This window comes from Alligator mississippiensis, chromosome 6 (assembly GCF_030867095.1).
Source record: "Alligator mississippiensis isolate rAllMis1 chromosome 6, rAllMis1, whole genome shotgun sequence".
NCBI classification, from domain to species: Eukaryota; Metazoa; Chordata; order Crocodylia; family Alligatoridae; genus Alligator; species Alligator mississippiensis.
Window position 1 is genome coordinate 94727959 of NC_081829.1, and position 21422 is coordinate 94749380.

At 41.1% G+C, this 21422-nt stretch overlaps 1 protein-coding gene across 4 annotated transcripts in view; it reads right to left on the bottom strand.

The window, feature by feature from the left end:
* RBM20 (RNA binding motif protein 20) overlaps positions 1-21422 on the bottom strand; it is a 149436-nt gene that overhangs the window by 29911 nt on the left and 98103 nt on the right. For all 4 annotated transcript variants that reach the window (XM_059730180.1, XM_059730179.1, XM_019485976.2 and 1 more), the window contains one exon: positions 1627-2794. In XM_059730180.1, coding sequence (XP_059586163.1) covers positions 1627-2794 — 1168 coding nt within the window. The remainder of the gene's footprint in view (positions 1-1626; positions 2795-21422) is intronic.

The window sequence follows — 21422 nt, forward strand, 5'->3', positions numbered from 1 at the left end:
CAAATGGAATGAAACTGGATCCCCACAGACTTTCATCCCGTACTGACATCCTTTCTTTCGTTATAAGCTGAAGTATGATAAATGGGCATTAAAAAGCTACAGTTCCAGGAAATCATCTCTACTTATTTATTTCAATTTATAAGCAAACCGAAAAAAAGAAAATCACCATATCTTCTGTTCTGAGATGCCTCTCTGAGGTTGCATTTACAGACCAATCCATTGATCGTGCTTTGGAATAACAGCAAAGTCTGAAAATGCCTCACTCTCCCCAGACATCAATCCTGGACATCCCCCAATTCATCAAAAGACCCAGTGAACAAAGAGAAGCATTGCAGCGTGTCCCAAAATCAGACTACATCAGACCCGTACATAGTGGATGTCAGCCATCAGCAGAACAGCCTAGCGGTTAGGGTACTTGCCCAGAGAGTGGGAGACTAAGCTTCTCACCTGCAGGGGGCTTGAACCTACATCTCCCACTTGACAGCAAAGTGCTGTAAGCAATAGGCCTTGAGCTCTTTAGCCCTCTTCTTGAGGCTGGCTCCCCAAAAGGACACAAGCAAGTCAGAAGGATCATATGCAAAGAGGTAGATACTGTCCCCATTGGAGCATAAACTAGCCCACTGGTTTTTTTATCCATTTCATCCAATGAACCTTAAGTGCGGAGAAATCATTGAGAGGGGGAATCTTCCTGCTTCCGTCACTAAGGAATTAGAAATATACCTGGCGATTGTATTCATTAGAGGGGGAAACAGAATCCAAAGCCTGAATAACTGCAAAAAATTGCACCTGTGTAACTCTGAGTGCCACTTAGGCACATAAAGGTGAAACAGACTTCGATTCGATAGTTGTATGATTATAACCGGCTTGAAAGGTGAGATATCCACCTTCAAATTCCTGCTGTGCCTAACTTGGACTGAATAAGGATGAAACACTCTGCTCTGAATTAGGCAAAGACTTGACCCTTAGCTTTCACATCTTAAGCTAGTGCTTTAAAAAAGACCAAGCTAAAGAGCGACAACACTGGTTTTCCACCGTTTTCACAGGAATGGAATAAATGTTCGTAAATTCATAGACTGTAAGGCTGGAAGGGACCTTGGAAGATCATCGGGTCCAGCCCCTCTGGACCAGGCATGTTGATGTGGCCGCAAAATAGAATTCCAATTTGTCAGTCAAATCCACAAATTATGCCCACAGTTATATCTGGATTACACTAACGAAGGTTGCTAGGGTCACACAGGCAGAATCCTTTGTTTTAAAACTTCAGTATGTCTTGTGAGAATATGCAAGGGTAAAAGAATACAACCTGACTCTCAGACAGACATTTGATTTCTAGGGCCCTTCTTAGCAAGTTTTCGGGTATAAATACCCTTTGTCATTTTTTTGAACTATTTGAGTTGGTCTAATAAAAGATATCAGATTTACCTGCCTCTGTTCTTAGACCCACATGGCTACAACATACACCCCTGCACATTTCTAGGACTGGCATTTAAAAATCATCCAAGACATTCTTACTTGTATAGATGACCCTTTCAATGCACAGTGAAGAGAGACAATATGAACATAGAGACCCCAAAATCAATTCCATCAAATCACTTTTTAAAGCAGAACAATCCTAGAGTCACTTACCTTTAGATCAAAGATCTTTTTGTCACAGACCGTGCAGACATGTGGGAAGTGAAGTGGGGCTATCCCATGAAAGTCATTTAACTCATGAGGCTGTAGAGATCTCACAGGCAAATTGGATGCATTTGCCACCGGGTCCTCATCCTGCCTCATTCGGGAACTGCTGAAGCTCTGTTTACTATTGTTGAGTCTGCTGAAAGGACCTAGAGCCCCAGAGCTAAACTTTGTGTCAGGGGTGGGTTCTTCGGGGTTGTAGAGCTCGTTTCTTATTTCATACTGCTGACTTGTCGATGGCCACATGCTGGGACTGAGCATTAGGTCAGGCTTGTTTTGGCTGGAGAAATTAGGGACATCTTCCCACTGGTTGTTTGTACCTGCACCATGTAACATGGGACCTGGCTCTGCTTTTTGACTCACAATTTCATCACCCGGGAAAGCCAATGGCTGTAGCCCTGCTGTATGCTGCCCTTTAGAATTGGGTCCATAGAAATCTTTCTGAAACCCAGACTGGCTGTCATGTTTGAGCTGGCCTGGAGGACAAAAATGACCCTCATAGGACACTCCTGAATGCGACCCAGTGGTTATAAAGCTGTGCTGAGTGGATTGTTCTGCATCTGACGTGTACGCTTGAGGGGCAGAAACGTTTTGTTTACTGTATTCATAAAATCCTCCTGCAACAGTTGAGGGACCAGTCTTATTCAGACCCATCACTACAGCCTGTTGACTGGACGCCTGAGACATTACACTCCCAAAGGGGTTCATGACCACAGCACTTGGGTTTTGTGTCTGCATGTTCCCAACAGGCCCTGTGCTTCCTCCTTGGGCTGCCAGAGCCGGACTTTGTGCTGGAAAAGGAATTCCACTAGATGGAAACCTAGCATTAGTGATCCCAGGTCCTTGTGGAGGTCCTCCAGCATGCCCCTGGGGGGTGCTGATCATGGACGGATGCCGTAACTGGTTAAACAGCGGCTGAGACATGGCCACTTTGGAGAGCACTTGATTCAGGACACTTGCAGCTGCTGGGTTGCTGGTGACTGCTGTCTGAGCCAATTTTAGCCTGTGCAAGGTAAGCTGAGCTTGGAGCTGAGCGAGCTGGAGACTGGCAGGAGAAGGAAGCAAAGGATTCGGGGTGCTGACAGAGAATGGGTTCTTCTCCAGAAGCTTGGCAGCACTGGAAAGGAACAGGAGACAGGTGAGTTAAATTGACCCCACAAATTTAACAGTGTCCCCTTCTTACCAAAATGTGGCCTGGAATATCACCCCTCCACCCCCCACCCCTCCTTGAGATTTACTTTCTCTAAACCAGGGAGGGGGGAGGGGATGATTAAGGATGCTGTATTAACAGTCTCTTCTAACAAAGTGTCTGCTGCCGTATTCATTTTAATTAAGATGTTACTGCAGAGATTAATGTTTCAAGATCACCTTTAAAAAAACCTCACTTTTGAATCTGATCCAAAGCCCACTGACATCAATTGAAAAACTCCATTGCCTTCAGTGGATTTTGAAGAAGACATCAACTCATTTAAAGTGTATGTTAGACTCATGACTGGCAAACTGTATATCCACAGAACAGAAACAGAAGTACAAGATTTTCAAGAGACTCCCCAACATTTGCATCAACCTTTGGCTTAAAATTAAAGGATGACGCCAGGGGCTAGACAGTAATTCCCCCTTCAAGGTTAATGCAATCCTGGACCTCTCTACTGAAGCATTATGGGTTCTGATAGCACTTTCGTGATAATATTAGGAAGGGGAATAAGACCACTGACTTGCTCCGAGAACTGCTGATTCTGTGCTGGCCACAGTTCAAATCAGTACACTGCTATCATAAACCCTCTCACCCATCTTCTACTTTCCTATACTACAGGTTGCAACAAATGGGATTCTCTATTGAGTCAGTGTAAAAAAGGAGTCCACAACAAAGCTGGTCGGGTGAAAGCAGTCATTTAAGGAAGGGCTTATAGCCTGGAGAAGAGACGGTTGAGGAGATGCTTGAGAACAGTCTTCAAATACAAAACGGGTGTTATAAAGAATATGCAGATCCATTGTTCTCTGTGCCCACGGGAGACAGAACAAGTAGCAGTAACTTTAAACGGCAACAAGGAAGATTTAGGGTAAGATGTTAGAAAGGATTTTCTAACTCTGAGAATGGTTAAGCTCTGGAGTGGATTACCGAGAGAAATTGTGGGATATTTGTCACTGGAAAGCTTTTCAGTGCAGATTAGATCAATATTTGGAAGGGGGTTGGGAAAGAATAATCTGGTCTGGGGAAGAGACTTCCTAAGGTACCTTTGATCCATATTCTTCTATTATTCTATAACACTTCACACACACATACTGATTTCTTTTTTTACGTTGTTTTACAAAGCATTACCTAATTAACACACACAGCACCCTTTCTGGTCAGCATATATTTTCGGTTATAGCAATGCATTTTGCCCTAACTTTGGTCTCTGAAACAGTTGAATTATTTTTGGAGAAACCTGGAAAAAAAACAAAACCCTACCAAAATGACCACTCAGCTTGAGGCAAACAGCATAGAAAAATCTCAGTGAGAACACAGCTATATAATAGAAAATACATGGTCCTAAATATGGACACCAGTGCCCTATCTGCCAACAATGACCATCCTGTGTTCTTCCAAGAAACAGGAAAATCTGTTGTGGATGTGCATTACATGGTACCCTTTGGCCACACGCCTTCCATGAGTACCATAAAAGAATGGGTCATGGCAACGTTGTTACGACACCGGGCTTTAGTACAGGCAGTCCTCGGACTTAGGACACAACTGGTTCCTGAAAACCGCATCTTAAATCGAAATGTTGCAAATCGGAACAAATTTTCTCATAAGAAACAATGTTATAAATGGGGGATTGGTTCCTGAACCAAGGCCAGATACCCTATCGACACCAAAAATAACCCAGAATTTTGTACTCAATCAATTATAGATGAGTAATATAGCTCCACTAATGTACTTATATTGTAAATAGCAATCATATTGGTTTGGAAGGACTTCTTTGAGGTAACTTTGCTGGACTTTTTGAAAGGTTCTTGGTTGGACTTTTTGAAGGGTTCTTAGCCGGAGTGTTCTCAGGAGTCTTGGCTGCAGGTTTTCTGGAGTCTTGTCTGCTTTCTTAAAGACAGTGTCCAAAGAAGTTTGGACGGATGTTCTCCAGGGAGATTGGTGACACAGCGAACTTGTTCTCTGGTGTGGCATTGCATCAGATCAAGCGTTGTAAAGTTGAAACTGATGTCAAAGTTGAAACAGGGTGTCAATTTATAAACGTTGTAAGCGCGAAATGTAACTCGAAACGTTGTAAGTCGAGGACTACCTGCACTTCCTTTTGGAAGCATTAAAGCATGGTGCAGTAACTGCCTGTACTGCACTGTGTGCACAGCTCCTGGTTAGTTTTCACTGCTAGTTCACCGTAGCAGCCCGCTATAACAGGGGAGCATGCTGCTACAACGAAGTAGCTGCCAATGACATGTAGACTCACATGATTGCTATGCTGCCATAACGCGCTGTCTGGTAACCTAGCACATCGCTATGGCAATGTAGGACAACATGTAGACATGCCCATAGCCATTTTAAAGCCCTTACAAAGAAATGGCGGCATCTGCTCTCCACCAACCAGAGCTATTGCTTTCCACAGCCTCTGCTGACATATGCCACACATAATCAACACTTTTCAAATGGTTGTTCATTCTTAGAGCTATTACATACAGTACTAGGCTATTAAATAACAGGAATGCTGTCCAACACCCAATTTGTTCATATTGTCAAAATGTATTAAACTTCGGTTTGGCCCTTTCCAGCCAACAAGAGCTAGACATCAATTACCATACAACATTTACTGTTAATAATTGACCAATTTGCTAAAGTACAGGGATAAAGTTGTCATTAATTGTGATGGCTTGTCAGTGCGCTACATTTTTAAAACCACAGATTAGAAAAACATCTGTTTAAATCTAAAGTAAGCCTAAAAAAAATGAACGGGTTTCATGTTTAACACTAAACCTCCATTAGCAACTGCAAAGCACATCTGTCTCCAAGACTATCAAACAGTTTGAATAAATGCTTCATTACGGAACAGCACAACTCCCTGCTTGCAGAGCAAGTTCAGATCAGTAAGCTTCGGGTCTGCGATGCTGTTTGTTTTCCCTATGGTTTTACTTCCCATTGCTCGCTAGCTGGCCTAATTTTATGGTAGGCGGTGTTGTAGATTCATTTATTAAAGGAATTAGCATGCACTCATGGTCAGAATAATACATGTGCATACAAACCCCCCAATCCCGAGGGATGCTAAACACCCACAAATCCCATGTGGATATTAACAGACTGCTCAACACAGGATCAAGCCTCAAATTAGCAAAACATTGTTGCTTTAATATGCAGTGAAGTGGCAGAAAACTAGCAAGCATGTTGTTACAAGCAGCGGAGAATTAGGCACACTATTAGACTTAATTATACACCATGAAAGATGTATTGTGTAGCTAACATCTGGAATCTCCTTGTTAATACTGTGCTGTCTGGGACTCAGTACAATCTGAGCCATTGTTTCACTCTTAGCTGTTAACTCATCCCACACATTGTATAAGCAATACAACTCTATAACAAAGTGGTATGTGCATAACAAAGAATGGGGGAGTAGTTTTAGAGTAAAATGAAAACTTGAGGGGCTAGTAGCCCCGCTTATAATGCTCTGAGATTTTGGAGAATCAGATGTTTTCAATGGTTTAATTCCACCACGTTGAAGGAACAACATAGACACATCGAAAGAGCTGCGATGTCCAAGTCCTTCCACCTACGCTGGGACACATGGGATTGTGCGTCAGGAAAGACAGTCACGAAAATTCTTTATCTCAAGTGTCATCATAGCAAACCATGAAGCCACCAGGTACTTCATGTGTTGTAAACACTGGTGAATTTGTGAGCTTTGGGTAGCTTCACAGCCTGTTCTAATGCTTTAATATAGTAATTTCCAATCTGCAGTTTACAGACCAGCCCCAGACAACTGGAGGAACTTGCTTTGCTTACAACAGCAAAGCATTTGTCCATTTTAAACAGGGCATGAGGGGAAATATGCCTGGGCAGCTGAGACTGGTGCCTGGTATTGTGCCAGGAAGTGGAGGACCCTTCTTCATCAGCAGCAAAGTAGAGCATCTCAGTCACTGCCTTACCCTCCAGTGGCGTCAGGTGGTTGGAAGCTGGCTCAGCGACCTACCTGCTTTATCCCTCTGCTAAACAGTCCCATAGGTATGTCGGCATAAGAACCTGAGTCACACAGGGTAAGATTAAGCCACTAATTCAAAGAAGCAACTGCCATCACTACCCTGACTCCTGTTAAAGTATAAAACCATCAAAAGTGGCATCGGAAAGGGACAAGGCACCTAGACATCTTAGGGACAGGGTTTCAAATTCACAGGTTTCAAATTCACTTCGGGATTTTCAGACTTTGGGGTGCTTCACATCACAACATTGAAGTAGTTTTAATAGTTTCCTCCTCCCAAGCGATGGCTGGAAATGTGTAGCAATGAGTCATTGGGGCTAGGGACAGACATTCAAAAAGCCTGAGTCTGAATTGATTCAATCTTTGTAGGTTAATCTAACTTGCCGAAGCTGAATCAGTTTGTAACTGCACAGACATCCCCTCTGGACTGAAAAAATGCCAGCACATGCAGTGGCTTAGACTAGAAGCAGGGCGGGGAGGTGGGGGCCTAGAGCAGCCTTTCCTTCCATAGTGCTGAGCTAAGGGGGCTGTGGCCAGGCCCTGGCAGGACACTGATTAGGGAGTGGTTCACCCCACCTCCTTGATAACAGAGCATTTATCAGCTCTGTTATCAGTATTTAGCACCCCATCAGAAGACAAAGCTCTTCTCATTAGTTCAAGCTCTTAAACAACTTTTTCCAAGGAAAGAAACATTCCAAGTAAGGACACTACCAGCTGACCTGCTGATTAACTCCAAAAAGCCCTGAGCAAACACAGTCCTGTCTGCCTTACACAGCTACCTCCCAGCATTAGCTAGCATATACTATCCTAGCTAAAGTCTGTGCTATAGTCCGTGCTGTGGGAGGGAGGGAGTGGGGGATCCCTGCTTACGCAGCAAGTTGGGGGGGTGGGGGGGGGGCAGGAAGCATGGGGAAGCCAGGCAGACACTGTTGTGCCTGCAGGTCTCTGCCAGAGCTGCAGCCAGGGAGCAGAGGGGAGGGGCCAGCCCAGCTCTCTGAAGCAGAGAGCCCCCCCACAGCCCAAGGAGCATGCCGGGATGTTGATTTAACTTAAACCAGGAAGGGGTCTGGAACAGACATTGCATAAACTGGTCTGACCCAGTATTAAACCTGATACTACATTCAACCAGGTTTATCTCAAACCAGTTTCAGCCATTGTGAAACTGGTTTATGTGCACTGAATGTTTCTTCTGTTACAGGTTTAAACCTGTTTCTGATCACTTAAACCAGTTTATGTGTAATGTCTGTCCCTAGCCTGGAAGGAAAGGTCCACGTTGTAGATAAGGCACCTAGGAGCAGAGGTGTCCAGCAAAGGGTTTCTATGTTTGAAGAGCCGTGAAATATAGGAACAGGTTTGAGGGCCTTGATTTGTTACATAATATGGGCCCTAGGACAGGCTGTGCAAGTCAAAAATACATAAATTTTAAAAACTGTTTCTCTGTACCACTGACACAGCCTTAATACAGTACTTGCATTTATGACTAGCTCCTTTTAGCACAATTTTGAAGAGCACCCTAAAAGACATTTTTATCTAGCTGGGGTCATCTAGACCCAGCACTCTTTCCTGCTTATGCAGGGGGCCGGACTCAATGATCTATTGAGGTCCCTTCCGACCCTAACATCTATGAATCTATGAATCAAAACAGTGAAGATTTTATAAGCTGGAGAAAGATTCTTTTCAGTAAAGATAACATATTTCCTCACATGCAACATGCCTCAAAATATAATACACACCTTGTTTTTGAAAGACAGAATAAATAAAAAATATTTTTCCAGAATTATGGCTGCATTGTGCAGGGACAGAGCCAAATCTTCAGCTGACTCACCTTCCCTTTCCTGCTTAACTAAAGCTGAAACCCTGCTGCTCCTGAACACTGGTCTCCATGGGTGTAAAATAGTAGGTGAGAAATCAGTAGCAGCTAGCAGACAGCAAAATTGCCCTAAGAAACATTAGCATGATCATCAAGATCATGAAAAAGAGACAATCGTTACTTCTGGAGACACTTCTGGAGTAAAGAACAAGGGGCAATTAAGTCAACTGATTCCCTTAGCTGCCTGAATAGCAATGCAACAACTGCTGCAGCAGAAATCAAAGCAGGGTGCTTCTATCTTAAGCTTCCTGGCTTAGTATTTATATAACCCAATTTCAGGGGATGATGCAGTCTATTATGTGTAAGAAAATGAGGTTTAATGATGATTAATTAGCTCAATTTTTTAAACATATATGGATAAAACAACCCATTACCTAATTTTCCCAATATTACCAACCCCATGTCTAAAAATCATGAGCATGCTAACTTTAAAAAAAAAATCAAGTTTGCATTCATTTCCTCTTTTAATTTTGTTAATTACACTTGTGTCACATTCTCCACATTTTTTCCACAAACGAGATGCTAGAACCTTCTTTCTTTTAGAGTGAAAGCTGAGATTCTTGAAAACTCCAAGAGCTGCACTTTAACAGTTTCAGTTGGCCAAAAAAATCAATGTTTAGCAAAGCTCTGCTCCTATTAATCAATGTAAACAATCTGCTATCTGCATAGTCTTTAATTCCCAAGAGCATACAGTAACATGTAGTTTTCTGTAGTAAAGTTTCTGGACTGGTGGATTAGCGGAGTAATCCCTTCTACGAGAGTGATGAAAAGGCTCAATAAAAAAACATGTCCATTAGAATACATACAGAATCTGTGGTTGCTTATTCAAAGCCAAAATGAATGACTCAAAGTACCATCTGATAAATTACCTATCAATATCAACAAGGTTCCTTGGGTGAATCAAATATCACTTATCAGACCAACTTAAAAACTTGGAAAAAAATGTTTTCCAACTATTTAAGTTGGTCTAATAAAAGATATCAGATTCACCCAAAGAACCTTGTCTGCCTATGTCCTTGGATCAACATGGCTACAACCTACACCACAGGGAAAAAATGAATTCTATTTATGGAGTGATTGAATTCAGCTGGAATTAGTGGTTTAGGGAACACTTGCATATACATATAAATGGCATGCTGCACTTGGTGAGAGCTTAAATATGTTAGGAAAAATATTATGCTTGAAAAATTCTGCAAAATTTAATTTGCTTTGGGGAATTCTACATGCAATTGGTGTGTTCTGTGATTATACGGCCCCCAAAGATGAATTTGGCTTTATATTTAGGGGGATTTTTAAATTATATTTTTCCTTCAAAGACTTTGTGAAAACAGACATTGGAGAAAGTGTCAAAGATGAAAGCCATTTTCATTTCAAGGGTAGACAAATATATACATGTAGCCAACTTCTCTGAAAAAGGGGATCCATTTTAGAGCATACAAACATTTCCAAAGCAATCTGAAATACAAAAAGATTTTAATTTTACACACTACGCCAGGCATTCCTGCTTGGCTATGAGACAATTCACTTTAAATTGTGTTCACAACAGTTTGTTATTTCTAAGCCAGCTACTTTTCTCAAGGTTTGAAATTTTCTTGAGATGCATATACGCGGTCTGTTTGATGACTTGGGACAAAGCCATTTTTGGAGTTATCCCAGAACAAAAAAATATATATTCTTTCAAAAGAAGTGTGAAATGTACTTTTTTCTCATGTTGCATTTGTTCAGGAACAACGGGAGGATATTTGCTAAAGTCTTTAAAAAGCTTGGGCTGAGAGAACGAACAAAAAAAAATTCAACCCCAAATAGCTTTTGTGAATAGTTATGAAGTGCTAAAAAATAATATTTTGTGGCTAAACCTTGTTTTCACATGAATGTTTCCAACATGGACAGTCATCAGTGAAGAAGACACAGGTTTAGTCTGTAGAAATCAAGACGCTCCACAACCACATCTATGGTACTGGCAGAGTCCTTGTGCACTAGTACACAAAGGATGAAGAGAAATACAAATTTCAGTGAAAATAGATGAAATAGCGAAATTAGGATTTATATTACTGTATTTTTATAAGCTTGGGAAAAAGTATAGGCTTCTATTTCATATTTACCTGCTGCACGAGCTTCAATAAGGATATGAGCTTTGGTGAAAGGATGTAAGAAGTCATGTTTTTCTTTTCTGCTATATTGCACCCGAATTATGCTCAAGGGCCATTTACTTTCTTCATAGCTCCAAGATCAGTATTTTCTTTTGGTTTAATGCAGGGGTGGGCAAAATACAGCCTATGGGCCGTATTCAGACCGCCAAGGGATTTTATCCGACTTGCGGTGAGTCCCTTGGCCCCAGTGTAGGAGGCAGCCTGGGCCATGGCACGTGCGGCTGGTCATGGGCACGTGGTGCGGCAGGAGCTGAGTGGTGGCCGGACTTGTTTCCTAGCAGCCCCAGAAGTGGCTCTTTCTGGCTGCATGCACCACGGCCTGGGCTTCCCCCCACACTGGCCCTGTGCTGTCACCGCCCCGTAATCCTGGCCCCAGCCCGCACCCTCTCATCCTGCTCCCTGCCCTCCTGTAGCCCCATCCCACCCACACAGCCAAGCACGTCCTGGCTACGGGGGTCCCAGCTGGTCTCCATGGAGAACTGCCTGCCTGCTCTATCCGGCACCCCCAAGCAGTGCATGTGGGGTGGACAGGCTCAGGCTGAAGAGTAGAGTATCAAATGCACCCTCCCCGCTCGCTGCACCAGGTCAGCACCCCTTCCCCTCCCTGCCAACAACAGCTCACCCAAATTCCTAAAGCGGCCCTCCAGGGAAAATAATTGCCCACCCCTGGTTTAGTGGGATGATTTTCTGGGTCAAGAGAGTTTTGCAAATTTGTAGAAAGGAGGGAGGAAGCCTCCACCTTTATAATTTAGGTTCTGAAATCATATCCAGCAGATTTTTTCTTGCTGAGCTTGTGATTAGAAAAGAAAGAATTCGATAATAGATTAATTAGATAAAGTAAGAATGAGATAATATCTCATAGTAAATTCAGGTATTTATAAGAACATGGATAGCCTAACCTATTTTAATGCATCTCAAATTTTAAGAGGGGGGTGGTGGAAATCTTTCCTATCCCAAATAACTACTTAACACCCACCATTATGTTTCTGAGAAAGTATGAGAAAACATTAGCCAATGTTCATGTAGGACCTAGGCAACTTATTACATGTATGCTTGTTAGTGCCTGTGATACTTATTCAAGCAGTTACATACCAATGAACTTATTACAAAAATGTTATGCCTGAGCTTTTCAAAGCCACCTGAAGGAGGTAGGTGGGTGCCAGACTTCCCTTGCAAGCTGCTTAGACTCATCTGAAAAGTCCAGGCAAATCATTCTGTCCCTATAAAGGGGTGGGGATTTCTCTGGACTGGAGACTGCCCTGATTTCACAGGCAGGAGGGCAGAATGAAGGAGATAGCTAGCTGTTAACTTGTAGCCATGTACAATGGCTAACGGTTCTGGTCGTGTCTCCTTCGAGTGGCTGCACCAGTGACTATAATATCTGTATCCTTCAGCTAATGGAGAAGTACTTGTCCTCACGTGGTAGCCTCCCGTGCTTTTGGTCCTGAAGGTCCAAGGCTTTTTTTTTTCCATTGATAACTACATTTGTTTATGTGCAGCACTCTTTTGCTCGAAGGGAAGTTGGGTCTCTTCTGATGCTGCTGAGATTTTTCTTCATAACAAATCCAGCTTATGACATGGGGGCTGCTGTTGTGTGCTGCAATGAAGATCATATAGAAAGCAATGGACTGTGTAGGTTAATTTACAAAGAGCTTTGTTTTAAGGTGACTTATTCAAATACACCCGCCAAACAACAAAGCCAAGGGCATTAACCCCCCCCCCCCCCCCCAACAAACCAGGGCTATGGCCTAAGAACAATAAAGATAGGTCTGTGACATCTATGGAGATCTTTGCTCATTCACTCCCTCAGATTTGATTCCCATTCACGCTGCTGCCTACGTCACTATTTTGCTTCTCTTCCCTGAGCAATTTCTCAGTGCATTCCAGCTTTTGTCATCTTGCTCTCTCCTATAATGCTCCTTTCCCATTTAAGTCTTAAAAGTCAGAGAAGGAAAAGACCTAATTAAGCAGAGACCAACCCTCATAAAAATAAAACTCTCTCTGATATAGAAGTTATCATATATTATTAGGCATTTGCTACCTTGTGACCCATTTCATTGCTTTTGAGTTAGGACTTTCACTGTTATTTATTTTGATACAGTATTGTATGCATTACCATTAGTATTCTGCATTTTCGGTTTTTACCAAATTTCAACAATAATTTATCTGATTTTTTTTTATTGAAGTTGTTTAATTTTTACTGATTTACACTTTTTTTTTTTAACCCCCCCCACCCACATGCTTCCTGGGACCCATGCAGCTCCCCATGCCCCACCCCGGATAAGCCACCTGGGGGAGCATGTGCGTGCATGCACACACAGCCCCATCCCCCAAATTTATTATTTTCCCCAATTTAAACTGATTTTTTTTCTTTACTTCCTTTTATCCTGATTTCAACCGGTTTTTATGTTTGGAAGATAAACCCCCAAAAATTCCCAGAATATTTTTTTGATAATAAAAACCAAAAATGCAGAACACTAATTATCATATTGTTTAATGATTATTTTATACATATTAATAGAGCTTTGTAATTTAAGTGTATATTCAAGAGATAAGGATATTTTTGGTGATCTCTTTCATTGGAACAACTGTGTAATTAGGAGACACGATAGGTGATTTTAGACACAAGGTTCCCTTCTTCAGGCTCCAGGCCTGAAAAAAATAAAAGATATCACCAAAGAAATCCTTGCCTCATATTTTCTGAACCAACATGGCTACAATATCTAATGTATGTTAAAGCAAATATAAAAATTGTAGTGTCCAGAGAGGTGTTGTCTTCATCTATACTGCAAATACAGAGTCAAAGAAAACTCGGTTAACTGTATCAAAATAAATTTCTGTCTAAATGCCTTGAATGCAACAGGCAGCTGGGTGCACAGGGCCAGTGGCAACTTCCAAGTTGCTGCCATAATCGCAGTGCATGCTTGCATGCGTGTTACAAGTATGTATTATAAGTATTGAAATATATAAACAAAACAATAGTATACCAACCAACATAAAACATAAGTGTGTGCATGTATATATCTTATATCTATAAAGATATATACGTAAAGATTCAAATAAAACAAAAGAACTATGGAAACTATACAAACCAAAGTAACATGAAGTCCGCATTATATTAGAAACACGTGTTTCATGAATACGTGGTACCCAGCAATATATGGGTTAACCTTTTCTTGCTTCCTGAACTGCTCCCCTGGGACAGACAGTGCCAGTAGCCACAACAAGTAAGTAGGGGAGGGGAGTGGGGCAGGCAGTGAGCATGGATCTGGGGTGCTGGTGAGCCCAGAACGGGGGAGGGGACCTCATTTTATTTTTGAGTAATTATGGTATATTAGAGTATCATCACATAGTAATATGTGAAGTCTTTTCCGGACTCGCAGGTCTTATTTATACCTGGAAATCAGAAAACCATAGTGCATGCATCTCAGTGCATAGCAAGCATGAATATTTTCTTATTTTAATAAGTCATAGATAATCTTTTCACTAATGCAAGGCTTAATATCAAGCTACAATTACCTTAAAAAAAAAAAAAAAGGTGTCATCATTAGGTTGCAGACCAAAAACCTGAGATATTAAGACTTATCTTTTACATTAAGAATGATTAGCTTTGCTAACACTCTCACTGGGCTTTCAGAATAAATACTACTGCTGTTGAAAAGCAATAATACTGGACATCTTTACATGTGCTCCAGGGTGCGCACGTCAAATCAGGCATCAGGCACAAGTATAAATGCCCACATGTGACCACTCTCTTACTGGTTAGCAAATATTAATCCAAGTGACACAATATTTAAAATATTCAGTAAAGGATGAGTCAACCTATATGAGAGAATATTTGTCATAATTCATAATACTAAGTTAATAATTATGGTAAAATCAATCCACTATCACCATACTGCAACCAAAAAATAAAATCCATGCATCTACAAATAAGGTATTTATGCCATGTTAATCACCACACCATATAATCACATAAAGAAAAATACTGGAATACCTCCACCCTCTCAGAAAGAGCCACTAGATTGTTAGAAATAGATGTCACCTAGAATAAGCAACATGGGTCTTTTTTATAGATACCCAAATTCATATTATATAACTGCATACTTAGGGGTTCTTTTACGTTTCCCTTTACATGCATGTTTTGAATTATACATACACATTCTATGTAATATATATCTAACGCACATATACGTAGGCACACACATACACATAGATTCATTGTAATATACAGAACTGAACCAACTGATTTTGTAATTTACCAATTCAAGTAAATTACAAAACTCTTTTTAAAATCAGAGGGAGCAGAATCACCCCTTTGACACTTTAGAGTTGAGTTTTCTTTAACACTAAAACATTAAAAAAAAATAGGAGCCCTAAAAATTTCTTTAAAATCATATATTAGGACTGAGGCATGATATGGTGTAGAAATAACAGCAGGTACTGTTTGCCCAGGTTTCATTTTCTGTTTGGTAGTTGTCTCTTGCTCACTATTCTTTACAAGATCAAATATGCTACGAAAAGAACATCTTAACAAAAGTTTTGCAATATACATTTAGTGTTTTGGGGCTTTCCAGTTTTGTTTTTTTACTTTAAAGAGAAGTAGTTTAAATGTAAAACAGCAAGGTTGAAATATAAAAAAGAAAAAAAAATGGATTGTTTCAAGATACAAGTATCCCCTGTTATAAGGGAGTTTAAATTTTTGTGTCTTGATTAATAAACTGTTACACAAGCCTTTTTCCAAGCCAAAATATAAAATAGACTACTGCTGAAATCTCACAAAAGACAAAACATGTTTGACAAAGGAAATGATTCCATTTAAATGTCCAAATTTTACATTAACCGTTTTACATTTTTTCAGGATTTGTGCCTTCAGCGTTCATTAGAAGGAAATGACAGTTAAGATGCTAAGACGCTGGCCAGTAAAGTTGATTAATATACTCTACTGGAAAATAAAAAAAAACTGTTTTGTTGAAAGTAATCCATTTGAGATTTGTATGTGGCAGCTGTGGAGAATAGAAACATTATGGAATTATTAAACTTCTGCTTAACTTTCATCTGAGGATGAAACATAAAATGTTCTCTCTGAGGGTGTAATTGTAAATGTTACACCCACCCGATAAAACGGATGTCAGGACTGATAAAATGTTGGGGTTCGTTATAAACAGTGCCTGTGATAATAAGGTTGTACAGTACTGTCTGAAAATGTTCAATCAATCTAATAAAATTGTGCATGTAAAATGGAAAGATACTCCTTTTTGTTGAAGTGATATTCTTATTTCTCATGAATTGAGATGTTTGCTTATTGCTATACTATTGCTATACTTGCATTTAAAAGTCAGTACTGTGCCGTAGTTGTAGTCTCACAATAGAAAAAAATGTGAGAAGTCAGAACAATTAAGAATTAAGGTCTTAGCTCTATCAGATACAGTATTAGATTGTTGCAACTAATTAGCAGTATAAGTAATATTTGAACCATAAAACATTTTTCAGAGCACAGACGACATTTTCTTTTCTGTTTGGAAAGCACTTAATGTGCACTAATGAAAATAACAACGAAACTGATTTTCTTAAATATTCTAAGCTACTTAAGTCTCTGGATTTCTTTCTGAGAACTAAAGGCTTCCTTTGAAAGGACTGAATACCAGTTCTTCTTAATGTCATAGCTTCAGTATTTCTTAGGCAAATGGCCTCTATTCACGTTTTCATAGATTGAATCCTAATCTATGCAATTTGGAAGTGCGAATATAGGGATTTCTAAATTCAAACTTTGGTAGTCGGATTCATTTTAAATTTAGTGTCCGCAAATAAGAGAAATAGAATTCTGCTTTTCATTTATTCATATGATTTACAAAGCTCATAACAGTATGTTTCAACATATAAAATCAATATGGCTTGATTTGGTATGGGCCTTCCTTCAAAGTACAACAATCATGATGAACATTCACCAGCAATATTGGAAACCCCCTAAATGAAATGGACTGACGCATTAATTTAAAATCAAAGTTAACTATTTTAACTAACCCGTAAATTGCTCACGTTTTGTTGTGCTACAAAAATATCCATGCTACAAGATTAATTTTTCTAAGTATCAGAATATATCAGATGAAACCACTAAAATACAATGCTATGCTTGGAAGATTAAAATGCTATCAACATTACCGAGATGAAAGAAGCCAGCTTCTTGTCTGTGGCACAGACAGCAATCTTACCTTTTTGAAACATTAAGGGGTGCCAGCAATAGTGATTTGATGTAAAGGAAACGCAACCAACAGTTGATTTTAGTGTTACACACATGCCTTCCTATAAAATTCCACTGGCATTCTATCTACTTTCTGCTTGCAGACTATTTACAAGCTTCCTTTTACAAAGACACAACTTTAGGAGTGGAAAAATTATATCTAGGATTGGAAGACGGGTCACATGGTCTCTGGGAGCCATTCTTGTTACATTACACACAGCAAGTGTAAATGGCAAACAATATCAGTTGATGTTTTTGCCATATGTTCTCTGTCTCTTCACACATCAGCACCCCAGAGCCCAGCTTGCACAGATGCAATCCAAGGAATCCTACAGAAGGGGACGTCCCAAACTAATTAGACAAATTATGCATAAAGCCCGAAAGGCACTGAAGATATAGGAGAGTTTCAGAAGCCAATGGGAACTGTACTTTGTTCCAGAAAATCAAAAGTAATCTCCAAATTAAAAGCCTCATCAACGTCAAAACAGAGACTCACACAGTGCATTTCTACTGGCATCTATAGCCGACTCATTCATAATTTTTCAGATGTTCACCACCTCAGAATAAGAAAATTCAACGCGTGACACAAAAATATAACGCATATGCATGCTAAAGTCCCGAGTAATAGGCAAGTTCTGGGAAAAGTTCTCAGCAAAAACAGTTAATATATTCTTCCTTTCAATACAAATGCAGTAATCAGAGTTAATATATTGTTCAGTACACGCATGAACAGTTTAGCATGACGTATAAAACTGGTTTTGATCCAATAGAATAAAGGGACTTAAAAGCTGTGCGTTTTTACCCATTAGCTGCAGTTCTCCGAGTGACATTTCATCCTATTGCATTCTCATAAATGTCGATTACTAAATACACAGGGTTTTGTCTCCTTCCATATCAACTAGAAAGTGTATAACTTACACCCGTGTGTCAAAACAATGGACTTCCCCATATTTTGTATCAGCCATCAAGAAAGGCTGCTGTTCTTCCCTTGCCTTCAACAGACTCTAACTGACTCTTTCATAAAGTAATAAAAGAACAGCTCTCCCTCATCCATAGATCGAACTAAGTGAAATGTTCCTGTTTCTCTTAAGAACTTAGGTACTTGGAACTCTTGGGCCATGGAGCTCATTTCCTTTCAGCTGTTCAGCTGATCTGCCCCAATAGCCCCTTGGGACGGTTCTTTTAAAATCTTTTTTTAGTAACAGTTTTCATCTTATAAACCTTTCCCAACATAGTTGGGATTTTGCTGATTGCGAGCTTCTATTCCCTAAGATGCCAGTTGCAAAATTATGATTAAAAATGTAAAATTCATAATTTCTGTATAAGATCTACTTTATGTCTGACTTAAAAACATATGCAAGACTTTAAAAAATCATGCTTTATGTTTACCATAAGCTGAGCCATGAAGTGTCCCTGATCACTTAACTTTATTTTTTCTTTCTTTCTCCCCCCCCCACACACACTTTTTGCAAAACCCTTCTGGCATCTCTCCAAAGAAGAAAACTGTTGGTCTAACTTAGGGCTTTTAGAAGTCGGCTTACTAAAGAGGGGATCCTCTAAGAGATGACCCAGAGCTTTGCTCCACTTACATGAAACTTCATTGGCAGAAATGGTATAAAACTCTATGGTAGGATAAGCAACTATCCACCCTATGGCACATCATACCTTTCCATTAAGTTGAACCTCTCCTCGCTTTCTCCTCTGTGTTTATACTCTGCTAACTATGGCAAAGAAAAACAAATTAGCCTTAAACCCCCCCCTGCATTTGTCCTAACAGAAGTTAAAGCTACAGTAAATCTGTTCCTGAAAGCATGGGAGACACAGATGCTGAGTCTAGTTGGAGAATCACAGCTTTACATCCAGCAACAAAACAATCCTTATTACTGCCTATATATGGTCCACACCTGGCTTGTTCAGGTCTCCTGCACTTCCAGCTGGTCAGCCGATCCATGACCTGTGCAAGTCATGGAATAGGCTTACTAACTCAAGCCTGGCTGTGCATTTCCTACAAAATCCAAGTGAGCTAATGCCAAAGTAGAGGCATACTAGGAACTTAAGTGATTTGATTTCAGAAACGTTACCTTGTAGGCAGGCTGCACACAGTAGGTGCAGTCTCAGGCAAAGAGTCAATTGTTCAGCTGCGCAGCTGTCCTTGATCACAGCCTAAATTTTCACCTGTTTTTGAATATTAATTTATACCCAGAAAAAGAAATTGCCCCAAAAGGCAACATTACAGATAATCCAGCACACAGCATTTTTGTGGAAGCTGTCTTTGTCTAGTTAAAAAGAAAAATCTCTGCTGAATTAGAGATCTGAAACAGCCCAAACTTTATCATACTGCTTCTTTGCAGCCCTCTGAAAACCTTAATTAAAAATGATCAAAAAATAACCTTGTGGCTAAGCACAGTCAGAAAGCCCGAGGCTGAATTGATTCAGTCTTCACAGGTTAGTCGCATACATTGAACCAATAAGCAAGGGAGCAGACATTCAATTTTGATTCTGGAAATACAGCCACATACTCACAGTGGCCCAGGCCAGAAGCCAGGGGGCACTAGAGCATACCTCCCTGGTCTGCGGCAGCAGTTTAGGCCAAGGCTAGCCCACCCACCCTGTGAGTGGGGGTTTGCAGGGAGGTGCAGAGCATCCTGGGATGTGGGGCAACTGTGAGTTAACTTGAATCTGGAGGGGATTTGGACCAGAATTTCAATAAATTGATGTAACCTAAATCAATGAAGTCTGATACTATATCCAATTCAGGTTTATCTTAAACCGGTTTCAGCCCTTTTGAAAGTGGTTTATGTGCGCTGAACTTCTGTTATGTTACAGATCTGAACCAGTTTCTGAACACTTATACTTCTGCCTGTTTAATGTCTATCCCTAGCCTGTAAGACCCTCAACTTTATTCCGCTTCTGAAAGTTAATCCAGTTGTGAGAGGGATTAGTGATGGCACAGCCCCCTAATCTTTACTAGGTAAAATTATGACCAGGAGCCATTTCATTGGAAATTATGTTCTAGTCTCAACAACATCAACATTCAATCCACATACGTGGTTTTCTAGCTGTCTACATGTATGCCCTCCCATTAGGGTAGCATGGTACATGCACAAAGACAATCAAATTCTGTCTGACCCAAGAGAGCTCCTTGGCTCTTCCTGAATGGCAGTGGGTATAACAAAGTCATTAAAAGTCATCACCATACATAATGTGAAAAAACAGGCAACAGTGAAGTAAGCCAGCCAAGGACAAACTGAATCCAGAAGAATGGAGTCCACAAAGGGAGAGGTCAGTTTGTCCAACTGGAGAAGAGCAGGGCATGGCCTGCCATGTGTCACATAGAAAAAAAGAAGAAATTTAACCTTTCCTTTTCTGCCTTCTATTCCCTCACAAACAGACTGGCTCCACAGCATAGGGTATGCACAGGTTAACAGCAAAGAGAACCAACTCCCTACCTGAGCAGTCATGGGCAGATCTAGGATTTAAAAAACGAGGTGTGAGGGATGTGACTGGCACCTCCCACTCCCCATGCAGGCAGACTGCACCACAGAAGCAGCTACTAGGGTGGGTTTTTTTCAAGTCCCTGAAGCAGGTATTATGCTCCAAAACCACAGCCCTCCTCTCCAGCACTCAACAGCACCTCCCCACCCCTTCCCTCCCCCCTCTCCAACCAGGGCGGCTGCTGGGCATACAAAGTGATGGTGGTGGGAGGTGGACCCACCTGCCACTGTTGCTGTCCCTTGCTGAGCTGGGGGCAGAGGAAGCCTCAGGATGCTTGTGCCCTGCTTCAACCAGAGGCTGCCATGAGCAGCTGCCTGGGGTGCCAGGTTAGGCAGGTCCCTCTACTTCCAACACCTGCTTTCTGCACGGTGCCCCCAGGGGTCCCTCACTGGCTGGGGGCAGGTGCTGGAAGGGGTGGAGGGGAAACGGCCCACTGTGTAGACACTCCCTGAAGCTGGAGTACCTGGGCCAGTGGGGGAAATCCAGGAGGGGACAGGAAGCAGGGATCTGCCAGCTGCTGCCACTGCCAAGCCCTGCACGCTGTGCAGCCACTCATGGCAACCTGCAAAGGGTGAGCTACATGGTTGAAGGAGGGGGAAACTACACCACTGCACCCCACTCCCCACCTGCTCCCCACCAGATCCACCCCTGGGAGCAGCAGAAAACAAAACCAGAAATGTCAGGAAATTCTGCTGGATTGGTTTTGCTTGATTTCTAGTCTGGAGGGACAGTTTCCAGGGCATGTTCTCACATGCTTTGTGTGTTTTTGTTTTAACATTTTAAAAAGATTTGTAAGCTAAAAATAATGACAA